This window comes from Balearica regulorum, chromosome 8 (assembly GCF_011004875.1).
Source record: "Balearica regulorum gibbericeps isolate bBalReg1 chromosome 8, bBalReg1.pri, whole genome shotgun sequence".
In the NCBI taxonomy this organism is placed as follows: domain Eukaryota; kingdom Metazoa; phylum Chordata; class Aves; order Gruiformes; family Gruidae; genus Balearica; species Balearica regulorum.
In genome coordinates, this window is record NC_046191.1 from 18,933,939 (window position 1) to 18,953,117 (window position 19,179).

The window sequence follows — 19,179 nt, forward strand, 5'->3', positions numbered from 1 at the left end:
CACTTTCTTTGCAGGCTGGGCACTAGTCAGTTACTGGGAGGTTATTAGGGATGGAATTTTTATGCATCTTACTCTTTAGTCCTTTATCTTGTCAGCTTCTGCCACTTGGAACCATCTGCTCAATTTGAGCTCCTTCACAGAGTATTAAAACTGCTGCATGGGGCTTACTGGATGATGGAAGCAGTCAAGTCCAGCTGCAGTGCTGGGGTGAACCACAACATCCACAGACTAGTGACTAAGTGACCCACACAGCTATTTGGGATCATCCAGCTTTCTTGGCTTACAGAGGCCAAGAAAGTAGAGATATTCTGTTTTGAAAAGTTGCATATTGTTTTCTTTCTTTGGGTAGGGAAAGATTTAGCCAAACTCTCTAACAGAAAAAATTTCACTGCGAAACTCAAATCATGTACACAAAGTTATGTAGTTTTAACTTTTCCACATTACATGTTTATGTCAGATATCTAGTGACCTCTCCTTCATGGGCTGTTTTGAAGTAATGGTTTTGGCTAGAGGCAAGACAAAGAACTAATGAACCATTTTTACAAAGGACTTGCACTTCCCTGTTTTCTGAAAGCTTTGCTCTTCAGAGGCCTTGATGTTGACGCACAGCTTGTTTTTGAAAGTGACTGCCCTTCCACTGCTCCTTATTATTTAAGGCTTCACACCTGTAGGTTGCTAGCTTTAGTCTGATCTGCCTGAAATGGGGTTTTTTTTTCAGCTGCACAAGTGCTTTAGGGCAGGTGTTGTACTGAAAGGTTACTCATTGTGGAAGCCTGACTGTTCATCCAGTCCAGTGACAGTAGTACATCAGCAGATCCATATTGCCGTATCCTGCTGGTTATCTGTGTCTTTTGACTACCTCCTTCATAAATAGCATATTGATGGCAATGACTAGTGTTCAGACCTTGCCAATCAATACTAACATTGAATAAGAGTTAATTGACACAAATAACTGCATCTCTCAGTTTGTGTACAAGAACGACACCTTCCTGTGCTCTAATCAATAATAACTCCTTGTAGAGCATTGAAATAAAGCTGCTTTCTCTATTTGACAGAGTTTTCCCAGGTGGCTTGAAGCTGTCTCTTCCATTGTGTCTCATCATAGCAGATTAACTGGAATGTTACATATGAATTGCCTGTCAAGATGATTCCATCAGGCATTTCTAGGTAGTGTTTATCACTGTCATCAGTATTGAGTCAAGACATTCAGCCTTTGTTTTGTCTCTTGTTCTATACCAGAAAAATGTAACGGTTTACCAGGTACAAGCTTTGTTGCCACCTAATGCCATTAACTATTTCAAATAGTAATTGGTAAACAGGAATCTTTTAATAACAAAAATAATCTGTATTTGCTGGAACTACTGGTTCTAGTTTGATGTGGCAATTCCTGTGCATGTAGTACAAAACATTGCTTTTCCTTTCATCGTTTAACAAAACTGAGGCTCTTGAGACATTATTTGAGTAATTATTGCTTCAAAATTTATTTTGGTCAGAAGACTTGGAGATTTGAGGAGAAAAATAGGATAAAATTGCTTTGATCATTACAATCCTTAAGTAAAAATAATTTTATTTATTTTAATATCTTTCTGAAATAGAGAAATGCAAAATGATCCTATACCACATCTTCTTCATAACTGCATTTTTAATGACCATTTTTAATGTAAGTTTTGGGAATTAGTTAACAAAATTTTGAATTTTAACAATGGCAAGTACAAATACTCTTATTTTTCCACTTTAACACTTTTTTGGGGAAACTATCTACTTGCCGAAAGAAATTAAAATTTTAAAATAAAATCTTACTGGGAAAGAAAATCCTGGATTTTAATTATTTGCCAGGTATTTCAGCAACCTCCCATCTTCACCAGTGCCTGCAGAAGTGAATGACAGGGTGGCTTCATTCTGGATCTGAATTTATATAAGGCTGCATAGAAAGGAAGCCAAGAGCAAGAAGCAAACATAGGCACTTGCCCCTCAGTATTTCTGTTGGATGGCGCCATCTGTCAGAATAATTCTGCTAGCCTTTTTGGGTACCCACATAGACACAGCTTTGTTTTTAGCTATGACTTTTCCATGAAATTGCTTGTCTTTGAACACCATGGGTCATGCCTAAATTCAGCCAGAGCAATTCACAAGTGAATTGTTTTAAGTCAGATTAACATTTAACTTAAAGCAGATCTGTCTTATTACGAAGTTCAGCCAAATGGGTCAGTGGATATAAAATGCAGCAGCACTTTTGTTGAGCATCCACGTGGTTCTTGATGCATGCCTTGTTTTCTTCCTCTTATATCTGCACTGGCTCCCATTGCATAAGTTAGAATTCCAGGTTTCCATTTTAAACCCAAGAATCATCAGAGGAGTGTCTCCAGTATCTTATAAAATCCAGTCTGTTTCTGCAACATTAGTTTTTACAGTAAATCTGGATCTGAAGCCAACAGGGGGGAAAGTAAGTGTAGGAAGGTGTGTCTTTTCTGAAATGCATGTGCAGTTCCTGAGAATTTCCCAGTGGGTATGAGGGAGAGCCAAACCCTCACAGCAGCCAGGACTATTTACGAGCTAATTCAAAGAATGAGCTTCTGTTCAGTCTTCCCCATCCCACCTTCATATAGAAAAAAGAGACATATTGGGAATTCTGCAATTCCTCCATTACAGGATAAGATGAGAGAGGAGCCTGAAAGCTGGTGAATTACTCAGATATAGCTGTAATTGCTGCATTGTAACACAGTGTATTAAGGCTTTTAATGGTAGACTTAAATCAAAATTCAGCAGTTAAAGTTCTGTTTACTTTCACTCTGAAATGTTCTGATTCTTTTTTATTATTATTTTTCAGGTTAACAAACAGAAATATTATTCACAAAATGCCTGAATGGACTCTGATTGCTATTGTTTTGTTATCTGTGTAAGTACCCTTTAATGTCAAATATTCTCATACACAACTGTCTTAATGAGCCTATTGAGACGAGATTTAATTTTCGGATCAAAGGAAGGAAAGATTTCTTTAAATTAACTGGAGAATCAACAGAAATATTTTTTCATGCAAATGAACTAAATTCTCCTGACAAAACAGGATTGTCCCACTTGCAACAACATGTTAACAATGGAAAAACTTAATGTTATGTTAAAAAAATAAAGTTAAGCTTTAGGAGTTTTTAAAGAAAGAGGGTTGGTGGGGTGAAGGAGGAGTATACTCCACTCTTCCATTTGCTGCTGACAGCCATTCTTCCCCTCTGACAGTAGGAGAAAATGACGTGTATTCTATTATTTCGATTTGGCATAACTGTTAAACTTTTCATTTCTCATTTTACTTCTCATTTCTTAAAAGATTTCACTTTCATGATTAAAGTCAAATTATTTCCATAAAGATATGATGTGCTTCTAAATATGTTTGAATATTCTGGCAAACTTCTTTGAGAGTGGAAAGTTTTAGCAACTCCCAAATTTCTGAAAAAGAATACTGGCACCCAGTATTGTATTTTTATGAGGATTAGCTTTATTACTTAAGATTATAATACTCCATTGCCTACAGTCCTCCTTAGCTTTGTTCTACTTACTGTAGACTTAAGTTCTTTACAAGGTTTTTCCTAATGGGAAGCCTGATTTTATTATAGTCTCTTTCAGTAAACTTCTACACAGAGGCATGATCTATAAAAGCTGTAGTCGTCAGCTATGTGCATCAAGTAACTTCCTTAATTTGTATTTTCCAAATTCATGTACATTTCTGAAGTTAAAGATGTAAACTGTAAACAGACAGTTCTTTCACAAATTCATATTAAACGTTTAACATTAGTTCATCTTCTAAGAAATCACTGGTGGTTTCACACAGTGTCAGGCCCTGCCTTTTAGTAGGGTTAAACCGTCAAGCAATCTTTGTATGTCTTTCAGCTTGATTTACAAGACTGCAAAAATCTTCTTCCAGAGACTGTTTATTACCGCACTGCTGCTGCTTCTTTTGGGCTTCCTGGGTCACTGGAGCCTGTAGGACAGAGAAGTACTTACAGACATTCACAGGTCAAGAAGTGTTGTGCACCAGCCTTGTAGATCCCCAGTACTGCACTTACTTACTTTCTTTGATATTACTTCAGTCTGACACATTGTTCTGGCTTTACTGTCCCAAGGAAGACCATACCAGCAGGCATTAGAGTAGGCTTCAGCGAGCCTTACATCTGTGTCACCCAGCCAGATACCGCTCAAATGATTCATTAAATCAGAACACAGAAAGTAACTTTACTTGAATGCCTTGGCATAAATTTTTTATCAACTATAAGAACAAATCTTTTGTCATTTTTACTATATATTCTTATGGTTGAATTGGTAATTTGTGAAACAGATCTTATGAATTTTTCACGTAGTTTCTTTACATTTAAGGAAGTGGTGACTCTTAATCAGAAGTTAAAATATGTTGCTGGTCTTCCTGCATATGATGAGCTCTAAATGTTTACATACCTAATGATTGTTCTACAATTGCTTGAAAATGTTATGCAAGTAGCAGGCACTCTTGGTAGCAATCAGTATAAGCAGAGACCCAGGTCTCTTTACTTTTGCTTTCTAAGGGTCCTCCCCTGAACAAATGAATTATATTTGATCCTAAAATAGAGTAGATTTTATTTCTAATGTTATTCTAGTGAAATAATGAATAAACCTCCTATTGACTTTAGCTTATTGTAAGGTTCTTGCAAGCTCATGATCTTCAGATTTTTAACAACTTCTCTTAGCCCCCTCTTAGGAGAGGACGTGCAAGAATGTAGATGGGGTAGAATGAGTGTTAAAGAATGAGTGTTAAGATTGCTCTAAGATGATGATGAATGTTGCATCATTTCTGGAAAGATTAAAACAGAATGTTTAATTTTTTTGGAATTCTAATCAAACTTGAATATTTAGTGGAAGCCAGAAGTGTGCAGGGAGATGCTACTGAGGACTTGGGCAACCCCTTGCAGACAGGTCCTCAGATGGTGGCCCTTTCTCACCTTCTGCAGTCTGCCAGGGAATCTGACATGTCTTACTAATATTGCTCATAAAAAGAGTTACACTCTAGTAAGTCTTCTCCTGCTTCCCCTTAGTCATACGGGGAGACGATGCGTGTTGCAGCACATGTAATGTCATTTAGATCGCAGAGTTGTATGGGGCCTGAGTCAGAGTGGCTCTTTACTACCTTCTGTCACTGAAGTAGGCGAACCTTTTCAGAATATGCATTCACAGGTCTTCACCTGGTCCCAGACATAGGGTGGCCATTTTACTCCTAACACTAAACAGTGAAGTAGCGTAAGCAACACCCTGAAAGAGGATAATACTTCCTCTTTCCCGGAAGACCACATTACAGGTACCCTGGGGTGCAGGAGGTATAAGAACAGAAACTACAGAAAGCAGAGTGAGCATGGGATTTTAGGGTATACCTCAAAAGAAATTACTAAGACCTGAAGTATTTTTTGTTTTGTTTGGAAGCGGGCAGGGTTGTTTTGTTTGAAGTAGCAACTATTGGACTTTGCTTGCACCCCATTTTGTGCATCGATATTGTGGCTCACCACTTCCTTCTCGTACATGGCTAGTGTGTGCTGAGGACTCAGACAGTGTACTTAACTTCACAGTGCACTTTCAGAGCGCCCTGACGTTCTTTGTGATACACTACTGGGCAGAATAACTATTATTACAACTGTATTGAATTCAAGTGTTATCACTGCTTAATATTTTGTATTATGTTAATGATGTTATCATTAACATGCTATCCTCCCTTCATTGGAGTGTGCATATTAACTCTTTGTAGGATACAACATGTGGGACAATCACAACACCTAATTTTGGTGCTTAAATTAGACCTAGGCTCCCTTTATAGTCTGCTGGTCCTCCAGAAGCTATTAAAAGTACCTTGAGTCTCCTGACTATTAAAGAAACCTGGACTTCTAATTCTTTGATCTGAAATAAAGTGTCTGAAACGAGACAGTGTGACTGTCGTTCTCGAAGTAGAATGTTAGAGATTGCAACAGTGGAGCATTTCCTGTTCCTAGTGAACACCTGGATTTATTCAATCAAATTATTGTATAAAATATGAACAGCCAGCCTCAGCCTTTATTGAAAATCTAGCCTGAGGCATTCCTGTCTTTGTGACCAGCACATTCAAGTAATGCTGTATCGACCTTCTTAGAGTACACTTTGACAGCCAGAGAATTATGTTCAAATAATTACATTCATGCCTATCATGGAGTTGGTGACTCTTTAAAATGATCTGTAGATTAAATTTCTTATTATTACTTATTATTTGTCATGTGTAATAATTTTGGCAGTGGTAGATTTCTGTGTCTTCCTGTTGCAATGTTTAGTATGTTAAGCAGAATTTTTTGCTATAGTAATTGCTGCTTTATAATGTACCATATACTAGAAAACAGAAGTTGCATCTTTTTACCCCAAAGACCTTTGCAAGATATCAAATGAAGCAGATAAATAGATACAAATACAGTAGTTCAGGAAAGAATGGAGAAAGCAGTGGGAAGATTGGTTGCTATACAAGCATGGGCACAAGCATTTTAGTGTATACCCCTGGTACAGCCTAATGGAAAGCTTTCAAGATATTTTCAGGAAATGTCTGCTTTCATCTTACTTATCTGAGCTGGCTGGTTCCAGTGAACTGTGGTCAGCTTCATCTACAAAGCCTGTGCAAGAGGTTTCCCCGCTAAAAGCTTTGAAGCATTTCAAAATGTTCTGGGGATTAGTTTATAAGCATTCGGCTGCAGTATTTAAACAAACTCAAAACGACCATGATCACTAAACAAAAGCCATCATTATATGTGTGCAGCCACTTTAGATAAATGTGTCATGTGGAGATGCACTCTAGAGGTTTAATCTCTTGGAGATAACAGTTCAGGAACTGGAGAATCTTGGGTTCAAGTATGTATTTTTATGTTTTTGCACACGAGAGCACATCTATTGCTCTACCCTGACATCTCTGAATCATTTTAAGAGGAATTCAGATGTTCGTGCTATCGCTACTGTGTTCTTGTCTGAAAATGTCTGAATGTTTGAAATGTACACATACATATTGGATATGAATCAGACTTGCAGAGTGACTCTTTCTCCTACAGAAACCACATACAAGTCAGCTGGACGATCTTTTATTTAGCAAGTCTGATGATAGAAAATTCCAGGTTTCAGCTGAGAAAAATCATTTATCGTTAAGCCAGCAATATAATTATTTCCCATTTTGAAACAGAGTTCACGGGACCAAAAATCCAAAAAGTCTTTCTTTTATAAAAAGTGTTTTAATGTCATCACAGTATTGTCTCTGTTGTTGGTCTCTATCTGTAAAGTTACGTTATTGTGTGAAATAGAGAAAAGACAAGTTTGTCTTAATACATTAAAAATTTAAAAAGTATATTCTTCCCTTTTTCTCTCTTAATAATTTTAGGTTGTCATTTGGTGAGTGGGAGCTCAAATAGGTTTTTTGTTAAGCAGCTCTTATTTATCAGCACTTTCTAAGCAAACTCAAATCTGCTTATTTGGCATATTGTGGAAGAGATGAGTATTACTTTACTTCCTCCTAGCATGTTCCAGTATTACTTTACTTAGGAAGCATTTATAGAACAGTGTTTTGAGGGATTTGCAGTGTTGTTAATTGGGACATTGATCAGTGCCAACTTTAAAATTAATTAAATGTCTTCATCGTTCATAAAGTGGAAAACTGTAGAAGAAACCTTAGCAGTTAGGAAGAAGGTGTTTCTCCTTGTACAAAAAAACCCCACTGTGTTGCTGTAGTGCTGTTACGCAGGAAAGCAACACTGTGGATTTCATTGCAGCACACGCAGCTGCAGTCTTTTTCCATTCTAGTATTTTTCACGGGTAGCCTTCTGAATGGGAGATTTGGATGTGCGCAGCACAAACCCTCTGAGGTGACCCCAGGATAATTAGTTCTCCTTTAGAGTTCTGGTCCTTGACCTCATTGGCAGGAATGGAGCCTGAGCATGCACTGTCTTCTGGACATCTGTTGTGTGGATGGGTTGGCTCAGAAAGCTGTCTTCTCTGCACCAGCCAGTTTTGCTGCCTGGTACAAGGGAAGAGCAGGGTCATGGCTTTCTGCCATGTGTCTTGGAGATCTCTCCAGGGGATGGAAATCTACCTGTTCCCATAGCTGTATGTGTGGGCATTCAGACTGAAGTCATGCATCGTAAAGTCATGCATCATAAGTCATGCAATAAATTGTCCTTCATGGCAGTGGTGTTCTGACTAATCTTTTTTTTAGAATTTACAAATACTTCTATGTTGAACATAATTTTGGAGCTTCTGCTTTAGTCACCCTTGGGAACTTTATATTCCAAATGTACTGGTGTATTAAGAATACCGTAGTAGGGAAAGTACTCTGCCACTTCATTTTTGCCTTTTGTGTGAGTAAACGAGATTTTTGTTGCAACTTCTGTTTCAACCCTCTGAAAGATAGCATGCTAGATTTTGGAGACTGCTTTATCATGTTGACTCTTTGGGGAGCTAACTCGGTCAGCAGAGTTCATGTCCTGTTGAACTCTATGCCACAACCATGTGCTGATCAAGCAGATGGAAAAATTACCCAGCCTTAATAGAGAGGACTGTTTTCAATTTATGTTTCTTGAAAAGGTATATATTTAGAAGATTTATTTTGTAACGTCATGTTTTTCCTCCTTCCATAATTGCTGCATACAGCTTTGCTTATTGGAAGTCATGTCATAGTGCAGAATAACTTGTACAGTTACACAGTAATATAGACAGTTCTGCACTAATGCTGCAAGTAAGACATAATCCACACAGTTAACAGCTGCCCTAAACTTAGTTTTAAACTAAATGTATTTTAACTTCATCCACTGAGCAAACTGAACTGTTAATTTTGCAACTGAATCCTGAAGCTGTAACCCTATGAAAATATACTTCCTTCCTCATTAATAATTAATCTTAATACATTCAATGCAAACATTTTTATCATGAAACATTACCCATCTGTTAAGAGAAAAACATGACTTTGACATGCACTTGTATCTTTTATTTTCAGAGTTTTAACTATCTTCGTAAACTTTCTAAAGAACAGCCTACATTAATGGGGACATGACACATAGGCAGTGTTTTTGAATTACAGGAAACTTCATCATAAGATGAAAATCAGCGTTGATTTGGCTTGTTGTTTCTGAACCACCCCCCCCCCCAAAAAAAGTAGAGGTACACATCATTGGAAAGGCTACTACAGGTTCCCAGCATGTTACCCCCAGATATTTTGTACCAGCAGAATCTTTAGCGTGGGTTCTGGATTAATTTGGTTTGTTCTGTGCAGAGTCATAATGGTACCTCTGCTAGGCTAAGTAGTGTGTCCTGTTCTTCTTTAGCACTGAAATAAATTGTGCCCAAAGTAAAAGTATTGTATTCTTTAACTCTTCTGGAACAACTCTAACAGAAAAACTTTGACTTGTAGAAAATCCCTGAAAGAGCAGTATCTTTTGAGGATCTAATCATTGCTGGCCTTATGGTGCTTGATCCAGATTATGGAATGTAAAACCTTAAATGCTAGTGTCCTGGTTTTGGCTGAGATGATAGAGTTAATTTTCTTTCCAGTAGCCGGTATAGTGCTGTGTTTTGGATTTAGCGTGAGAATAATGTTGATAACACACTGATGTTTTTAGTTGTTGCTAGGTAGTTGTAGTGCCTACACTAAGTCAAAGACTTTTCAGCTTCTCACGCCCTGCCAGGTGCACAAGAAGCTGGGAGAGCACAGCCAGGACAGCTGACCCAGACTGGCCAAAGGGATGTTCCCTGCCGTATAACATTATGCTGCAGATATAACTGGGGAAGTGAGCCGGGAGGTGGGATCACTGCTCAGAAACAGACTGGGCATTGCGGTTGGTTTTTTCCCCCTCTGCATGTGGTGAGCAATTGCATTTGTGCATCATTGGTTTATTGTTGTTATTATTGTTCTCTTCCTTTGTTATCCTATTAAACTGTCTTTATCTCAACCCACGAGGTTTTTTTTCCTGTTCTCCTCCCCATCCCCTTGGGTGGGGAGGGGTGAGCAAGCGGCTGCATGGTGCTCAGTTACCAGCTGGGGTTAAACTGTGACAGCTAGACAGTTAAGACAGGCTGTCTAGAAAGACAATACATCATTCCAGAGATTCTAGTTTTCCTTGTCATATTGCTGTTGAAAGTGTCAGACCTGACATGGAAGACAATATTTTTGCTATGAAGTGTATAATGGTTTTTAAGGAGGAAGAATCCTGAAAGTGATTAAAATTCATGAAGATCTTAAAAATCTTGCTTTATGAATGAATTAATGTCTTGGAAAACAAAATTAGTTGAATAATTGAACTGAGTTACTTGGATCAGAACAGTGGTCCACAGACCTACTTAAAGACCTATGTGTCAAAGATCTGTGTCAGTTAGGGGGGAAAAAAGAGAGATGCATTTTATTAGCTTTCATGTGGATAACGTTATGTTGGAGAATGTTGGTGTTCCTATAATATTCTACAGTGACCGTGGATAAACTAAAAATTAGTCAGAGGCATGAAAAATTTGGAGGGAGGAGAAGATTACAATTCATTAATTCAGAAAGGAGACAAATTATTTTTTACATGATAATTGATAGTGGGCAGTACCCTGATAAACTGGAGACTTGTTTTCATTTCCTGATACTGTAAGAATCAAGTGCAAAGCGAGTTTGTACTTCTCCTTAGTTTGTTACTTCCTGAGATATAAAAACATTTTGACACCCAGTGGTCTGATCCAGGCTGGCAGTTAAGTTCTGATCCTGATAGGGGATGTTAACAGTGAAGGCAAAATACGTACAATGTTTTCTGAAATGTGTTCCTTTCATATTTATGAAAACAGAAAATACAGCCTCTTAGAGGAAGGAAGGAAGGAAATACATGTCACTGACAAGAAGATGATGTATAAAGTATATCTCTAGGTGATGGGCTATCATAAAGCTCAGAATTTACAGACAATCCAAGACCATTTACAGACAAGCTAGCGGATTTAGCATCAGAGTGCAGGTGGCTCTTTTGACGCAAAGTATATAATAAATACTTGGGATAAGACAGCAACCATCAGTTAACCAGAATGTTGTATAAACAAACAGAAAATAACTATATACCATGCTTATACCCTCTGTTCCACAGAAATGCATATATTGCTCTATCTCTTCCTCCCTCTCTATCCATCTCTCTCTATTCATCTTTACGTTTTAAGAAGATCTGACTTACTCATCATGAACCTCAGTATTGCTGAGATGAGATATCCAGTGATACTCAGTTTTTTAAAATGATAAAGAGTAGTTAAGATTCATGTGGCTCTTCATATTTATTTCAAACCTCGTCACATATTCTGCTTTTTTTTAGGTATACATTTAGGCCAGTGTACTTTCACAAATCAGTGTTAATACTGTTGTTCTATTACAGAGATGGTAGCATGGAGATTAAGAGTAGAAAAGTGATTTGCTGGAGATTATCAAGTCAGTAATAGATCTTGAAATAAAACAACTAAACAAGGATTTGGGGGGATTTTGTTGGTTTGGGTTTTTTTTAAACCTCCTGTGAGCTGGCATGTCTGGGAAAAGGTGCTTAAGAGTCCTTAACTTTGGGGGATTTTTAAGAATCTCATTTTGAGAGGTCCAAAACTACATTGGCATTTGTTTTCAGATCTGAGAAAGGCAAGCAGAAAAATATTGAGGTCCTTATGTTTAACTTCTGAAGAAAAAAAAATTGGACGTAGTGGAAGCAAGTCTATTCGTAGCATGTCTCTTTACTCAGCTGCATTATTCCAGGTGTTTGATCTGTATATTGGACTGAAAGGTAGATAATCAAGTTATAATCTTAGAAAGTTGTGAAACTAAATTATGATCAATTTTATGATCATTGTTTCCATAGTAACTGAGTACAGGTGAGTACATTTTATAAAGTCAAGTATTGACGAATTATTTACCTAAGCATATTGCTTTGTAGCTGTTCTAACTGTAAACCAGTATATTTTATTTAATCTTTATTGAAATATTTTTTGCATATCACTGAGATAATGAATTGATAGGAATAGATTACCAGTATGTGGTAGCAAAAAGGTCCAGCAGTTGCAAAAATGGATGTACATGAAACAATGTTTAATTCATAAAATGTACCAGATTTGTATATAAAGGCATCTTTTACATATTTAATTGTCCCACTGTATGTGCACAGTGATTTATACAAAAGTGTCTATTATACAATATTACTTACATTACTGAAAAGGTTCAGGCTCTCTAAAGCTTACATGTTAGCATTTTTTTATCTTACAGAGACTTATACCTGTGCTTAATTTCATGTGGCTAAGTAACCCAAAGACTTCAATGGCATAGATTCCAGTATTGAGAGGTGTCACAGGAAAACTTTGTGGAACCTAAAAAGTAAGGAATAGAAGACTGGAAAGGATGAAAGGATCAATTTTAAAATAAATTTTAAATTTTTATTAAATTTAAAATTTTGACTAAGTTGAAAAAGAGGGAAAAATAGGAACAAATGTTAGGACTGAGAAGTACCTTTGATCTGTCAGCTGGTTAGCAGGAAACAGACTTCAAATAAACAGAGCTCTTTAAACAAGGCCTGTCCTTGAAATGTGTACCTAAGAAACTTAGATTTGTTAGAGGGAAACAGCTCATAGTGATTTCTTCTGGGTTTATATTGTGAACTTTTTTTTGCCTTGGCTTTATGCAGATAAGTAAGCTAAATTGAAACCTTTTGGAACAAATGCCTGTATGAATGTAAGTGTTCTAAATGGCACACAGTATTGTAGAAGTTGTGATGCTTCGTGTCTGTGAGTGAATGTTGTAATAATAACTTGGAATATGGTAATGTAGAGGTGGGTACCATACTGCATTTGGTTTTTAAAAAGTCATCCTGCAGTCTTATCTGTTAGTAAAACTGGTAAAACACAGTCTCTGATCCAGCTAAACTTTGTATGAAGAGTACTCTGGATAAGAAACCATAGATGATGTTGAGCTGGTTTTGGTGCTTCCTTAGTCTTCTTGTCTGGCTAGAGTTTTTCTAATCCACGGTTAAAGAAATCTGAACACTCTTATTTTGCATATAATTGCCCAAGTAATTGATTTTTGCCAGACCTATATGATATTTGTGTTGATGGCAGTCTTGGTAGTCATTTTAAAACAAAAGTTTGAAAACAGAGTTCCTAAATGTCACTATAACAGGAGGCAAATAGAACCATTCCATATTATTACTGTAGATTTAAAGGAGTCACTGGCATTGTAGCATCAGAGTATTTCCAGAGTGTTGGTCATCTTCTTTCTCATTAGACAGGCTAAGCCTGGGTTAAAAACAGTGATACCCAAGTACTTAGTGAAGGCAACTTAGTATTAGAGGATCAGCATAATGCTAGCAAATGCTTGCAGAGAACATGATGTAATTTTCCACCTGCTGAACGTTCTGAAATGTGTAGTTCCTTTCCTGGACAGTTGCTGAGGGAACTGATTTTATTTTATCTGTGTATATGTAAGTCAGGAAACTTGCTCAGAAGGAACATTATAGGAGTGATACTGCGTGAGAAGAAACAGTGTTGATGCTTACATTGCAAAGGTTAAAATAATTGTACAAAGCGATAGACTGGTAAATTTTCTCTTAGCTGAACAGAAATTGTTGCTATTGTCTTTATGTGCTACTGGTGACTCACAGGGAACTGAGATACGGGAATAGTGAGAAATGCCATTTTCTAGTTACTTTCTGAGAAGAATTGTATTATATAATTAATTATGTTGTGGCAAAATAGTCTAAGTTACATGAACTGAGAGTTTCAGATGTTTATCTAATTTTTGAGGCATATTTAATTGATTTTTTTCAGTTATTTGTATAGACAGTGTACATTCTAAGTCACATTGTCATCAAGTGTACAAAGTACAGAACTGACACAAATAGCACTAAATGGCTATACTAAACTGTTACACCATTTCATGAAATGTCTCACCATAGTTTCCTTGAACACATTATGTATTTTCAGACTTATTTTGGGTGCTCCTTTGCATTAGACTTTTATTTTGCCTGTTCAGTTAATTACTGACCTAATGATGTAAATAGAATTTTGTTATGTATAAGAAGGTGTTTTACTTCATTAAAAGTCAAAGGTCATCTATCTTACAGAAGTTAATATTGTGAGGACAGTCTGAATTTACTTGACTGTTTTCCTTCTCTGTATCTTGTTGTATCAGTGCAACATTATTATAAAATCTTTTCATTGCAGGATCTTTGAAGTTATGCAGCTGGCTGTTATAAATAACAGCTGGCAGCTGATGGAGCAATCCTTAACTTTCAGGGGAGAGGAAAAAAGGTCGCATAAACAATATATCCTGCTCTTCATGCAAATAGTTTGTTCGTTAGGTTAAAAAAAATACAAAGATCCAGAACATTTGCGTTTTATCAAATCCATTTAAAATAAACAGTTTCTGTACCTGGTAAGGCGGCTATAAGCCTGTTGCCTCAACACATCTCCCTTGCATAATACAATTAAAACATTGGAATGCCTTTCAAAAAATTTCCTTGTGCAGCTTAACGGAAAAACAAAAAATGAACTTCGATATGGTATGTTAGAGTAGGACCAGCAAAGCAATTTGCCAATGTTCACTTGGCCTCCAAAGGCCATGCGAGGAGAGCGTGATATGACACAAAGGAATTCTGCTGTGCAGCCTGGTCCCAAGGGCCTGACCAACTCCCTGACCACCCTCCTAGGCATGGATATGAAGAACTGAAAAAAAAGAGAGAGGTAGAAAGAAAGAGAAAGGAAAGAACACAGCAAATCCACTGTATCTTTCTGTTGTTAGTAGACACTTTTGTCAAATGGTTAGATAAACCCTTGTTACTGTAGGTATGCTTTCCTTTTACTATTAGTTGTATCCATCTGACTGCACCACAAGTGAAATTTTGGCCCCATTAAAGGGGAATGGAAGTTGACTTATGTCTGGACACCAACTATATGAAAAGTGTGTGTCTAAGGTGAACTTTAAAAGATGAAAAATATATATCGCGTGTAATTATATACATAAACATGTATAAAAGAGAACTTTTTTTGAACGGAGTTGTAGAAGCTGCATAGGTAATGGAAACAATTAACAAAGTTAACTTTTGAATGAACCTTAAGTTTTGCTGTATACTTGGATTATGTAGGAATTCCAGTCGTTGATTTTGAATCAGTGTTTGTAGCATTGATTTAAACATAGTGTACAAAAATTTTAAACTATGAATAATTTAGTTTCTGTTGCCATCAGAGGATTAAAGTGTCTGTGCTGGATTCTGTGGACAAAGTACACAATAATGAAAGGAAGTTAAATAATAAATAAAACATAAGTTGCACTTTAGCTACAAAAGTCTTGTCCTTATGATGAGATTAGGATCTTCAGGCTATATTTAAAACTAGACCAGAAGTAGCTTTTTTCCCTCAGTAAGAAAATCATCTGTTTATTCCTGTCAGTTGTTATCATCCCACACTATGGGCTTTAGAGTGTTTTATCTTTCATTAAGAAAACAGAATACAGTACTAGATTTGGGGAGACTAAAGAAAACTGCCCCTGAATACTGACTTCCCTCTTTGATAGGGTATGCTAACAAAGTGCCTCAAATTAGAGGTTGCTTTAATTTCAGAGTTGCAAATGACACTGATCATAATTACCTTTTTTTTTTTGGCACTAGTATCCTTTAATTCAAAAGAAGACTTAATTCCAGAGATATATTTAAATATTTCTGCATCTTGTTTGTAAGTTAGATGCTTCCAATTCAAGATTGTCTGTCAAATATTAATGTGTTCTGATGGAAAATGTTCACTCTAGAGACGGTCTTTTGCTTTTAAGGTTTTTTTTTAAAATGTTGAGCTTTTTAAATCATGCTTAAACTAAAGTTATAAGAAACAAGTGGGTTTTTTAACTGAAACTCTGAGCATAACGGCTAAATTACATAAATTGAGACTGTAATGTTTTCTAATTTCTGAGCATATGTTAAAACAGTATGATTGTGTAACCACTTAATTATACCAAAAGCTGTAACTTTTTTAAGCTCCCTGGTGTTGCATCTGTAACTTAGAGCTACAGTCATGTTGTGCTTCAGATCAGCTTTCTGCCTGATACTAACTTTTGCCTGATGTATGCATTATGCTTTAAGCTCTGTGGAAATCCGTGCTTTAAGATACTTTACTAACGAATTTGCTGTTTCTAGGCAAGTGTGCTGTATCCAGTGATACACTGGTAGGTGAGAGACTCTGCCTCGGGTTAAGCAAGTAGTTGATATATTTATAGTGAAGAACAGAGAATTACAGTGATGCTTTGACTTATTCTGTCAAAATGTCTGAGTGCCATTCAGTAGGGGTTCATGAAATGGATAAACACAGCAAGTGTTTCAGTTCACCCCATTAACTGAAGCACTATTATTAAGTGATTGATACATTGGCGACGCTCCAGTTACATATACGGGCAGATGGTCTGCGGGCTGCAATGCACATTTATTTCAATGAGTTTTATTACTGATCTGTAACACTTGTTGTATTGACTCAGTCTAGCCATTTGTCTTAAACAAAACAATTACTTTTGCTTAATCAGTTGTGTTAGAGACTTCCTTCATAGGAACATAATTAAAATGGAATCTAAGACTGTATTCTATAAATTGCTATATTTAAAGAATGGTGTTTCTGATTAATAACATTTTTATCGCATTCCTAAGCCCATCAAATCTGCACCATGAGTAGTGCAAATATATTTGAAGTATTTAAAATAAAAAACAAACAAACCACAAAACCAAAACACCCCAGTCCTTGGGTGTTGACTCAGTAGAACACATAATAATGGCATGGTTGTCCCCATTCATTCATTTAACATGGCTTTGTGTATTTTGAGAGGATTTTTAACACTAAATGAGATGAACTGTTACTGAGAATCACCTGCAGCATCATACCGATATTCAGTTTTCACAAATCTGCTGAAAAGTTTATTTAAATCTGTGGATGAGGTTTTGTGCGTTCTCTTCTACTTGCAAGGCAAGGAGTAGGAAATTTACTGTAGACAGCTGCTGAAGGAGTCTTGGGCTGTTGATGAAATTAAAGTACTTTGTATTACTGAAACAACTTCAGGTGCTCCTGTGTAAGTAATGGCATCTTCTTTGGTTCTGTCCTATAACCCACCTTTATCCCAAGAAGTGATACAATATGCTCAGCTTGACGGTCCACTTGTCTAGTGCAGAAGGGCTTGTTCTGGGCTCCTCGGTGGAGCGCCTTTTCGCCAGTCTTCCACAGGATCTGTTTGAAAAGAAAAAAAAAAATCCCTCTCCTACCACTTGCCAGCTAACATTGCTGCATATGGCTCGTTTTGATCCATGCAGTACTGTTCCGATCCTTTATACCTTGTAGAAGCATTCAGAGATTATTTCCCTCATGATTTCAACTGAAAAATGGTAGGTACAGAGCTGGGAAGAAGAGTATGTTAATGCTCCTTGTAAATCTCAAAAGCAGTTGATATTTAGGTAATACTGTCCCAAATGTTTACAAAAAATATGTGCAGGGCAAAAAGCTGGAAATCTTGTGGGTTTATGGCCTGGTAACTTAATTCTTCTAAGTACCAATTAATTATTCATAAAGATGGGCTGTCCTACATTCAGGACTTTGTTTTTCCAAATCTGGAATTGACTTGTAATAGTCTTGTAAGTGTGAGTTTTGAATGGAAATTTGACAGACTTCCAAATTAATTTCCATCATCTGTGATCCACACAATGACGATATTCCCTGCTTTTGAATTAAAGACTTAGACTTTGATAAGCTGCTCTGCTTTCAGAGCCTTTTGATCCCACACACAAAAAGCACTGGATCGCTAACCAGTCCTTGCCAAATCCCAGCAACACACTTCGATGTAGAGTTTCCATTCAAATATTTTTAATTTGTGTCTGACTAATGGCAATACCCTGGAAGACTTCTTTTAGTATAAAGAGTTTCTCTGTTCAGACAGGGTTCTCTTTAATGCTTTATTGTAGTGGTTAACAGGTAATGATCTATGGCACTCCACACAGTGTCTCCTGCATGGTTATGTTTCCTCATGTTTTTTAGCATTGTTTGTCCAAAATCAGTCTTGTTAACAATGTGACCTGTCTTTATGTCATAGCAATGGAGCAAATACGCTTTAGTGCATAGCGCTAATGGCACATTGCTGGAATGGTTGATTAATCTCTCAGAGCCTTTAATAGCTATGTTAAATCACCCAAACTGGTGTTAGAGGCTTGTAAGCACTTTTACTCTTTGTTAAGTGTACATAGTGCATGTTTCCAGACTTTCAGATAAAATGCTCGTGGGATGAGAGGACTAGATCGCTCATAGCCACAGTCCAGTTTGTGACTGTCCGAAGACAGCAAAAAATGCATTGCACTTCCTTGCAGGTAGGGACCCTGTTGGTGGCACTTCGATCAGAAGCTTGTTGGCACCCTCCCTGTTGCACACATGCATAGCCTGTGACTGTGTTTTTGCTGGGGAAGGAGAACCAAGAGTGCTGCCTGTAGTTGCTGCCAGCTCTTGCTTCATTTCCACGTTCTGAAATGAGTGTTCAAGAACCGTTTGTGATCATTACTGCAACTCTGTCATTCTGATAGAAGAATTGTAATCACTCATCCTGGTTATGATGGTCTTAAAAAAAAAAATTAAGTCTTAAGTGTCTAAAATAAAAGGTAGAAAGAAATGGAGAGAACTAAAACGAAAAAAAAAAATATGTTGTGATGATAAGAGTCTTATTCACGGCTCAAATGCCTATATCTGGCAAGAATGTTTATGTCCGATTTTCCAAAACTTTCTATGGAAAGACAGGCGGTGCTTGCCTGTTCTGTCATTCTGCTTTATAATTCTCTTCTTATTCAAGTTCCAAGCACGCCAAACAAGGTAAGGGACTGAAATAATTGTGTTCAGATCCATGGCTTCTGCCACAATCAGTGGCTTTTATTGTTTTAAGCTTCTGCCATTAGAAAAAGTTAGGAAGACTGGCAATATTTCCATTTTTCTAGGAGGGGCTTATTGTTCTTTTGAGAACAAGCATACCGCTTTTCTTCATGAGTATACAAGTGCTTTGCATTAAATTTATGTGCACTCAAATTCTCAATGCTTTTGTGTAATTTTAATTGACCGATTTTGGGGAATGGAAAGGAACTCAAATCTCAGGTGCTTATGTTCTTACCCCAATTTTCAGGCATCTATGTCAGACCA

At 37.0% G+C, this 19,179-nt stretch overlaps 1 protein-coding gene across 4 annotated transcripts in view; it reads left to right on the forward strand.

Annotated features, from left to right (window-relative positions):
• RPAP2 (RNA polymerase II associated protein 2) overlaps positions 1-19,179 on the forward strand; it is a 51,200-nt gene that overhangs the window by 15,919 nt on the left and 16,102 nt on the right. For 3 of the 4 annotated variants that reach the window (XR_012836548.1, XR_012836547.1, XM_075759913.1), the window contains exon 11: positions 2,828-2,896. Coding sequence is in view for 2 of the 4 variants with exons in the window: in XM_075759913.1 (XP_075616028.1) it covers positions 2,828-2,896 (69 nt within the window). In the remaining 2 variants the exon portion in view is untranslated. Of the gene's footprint in view, positions 1-2,827; positions 2,897-3,879; positions 4,067-19,179 lie in introns of those variants that run through there. The other variant, XM_075759914.1, reaches the window with a different exon arrangement.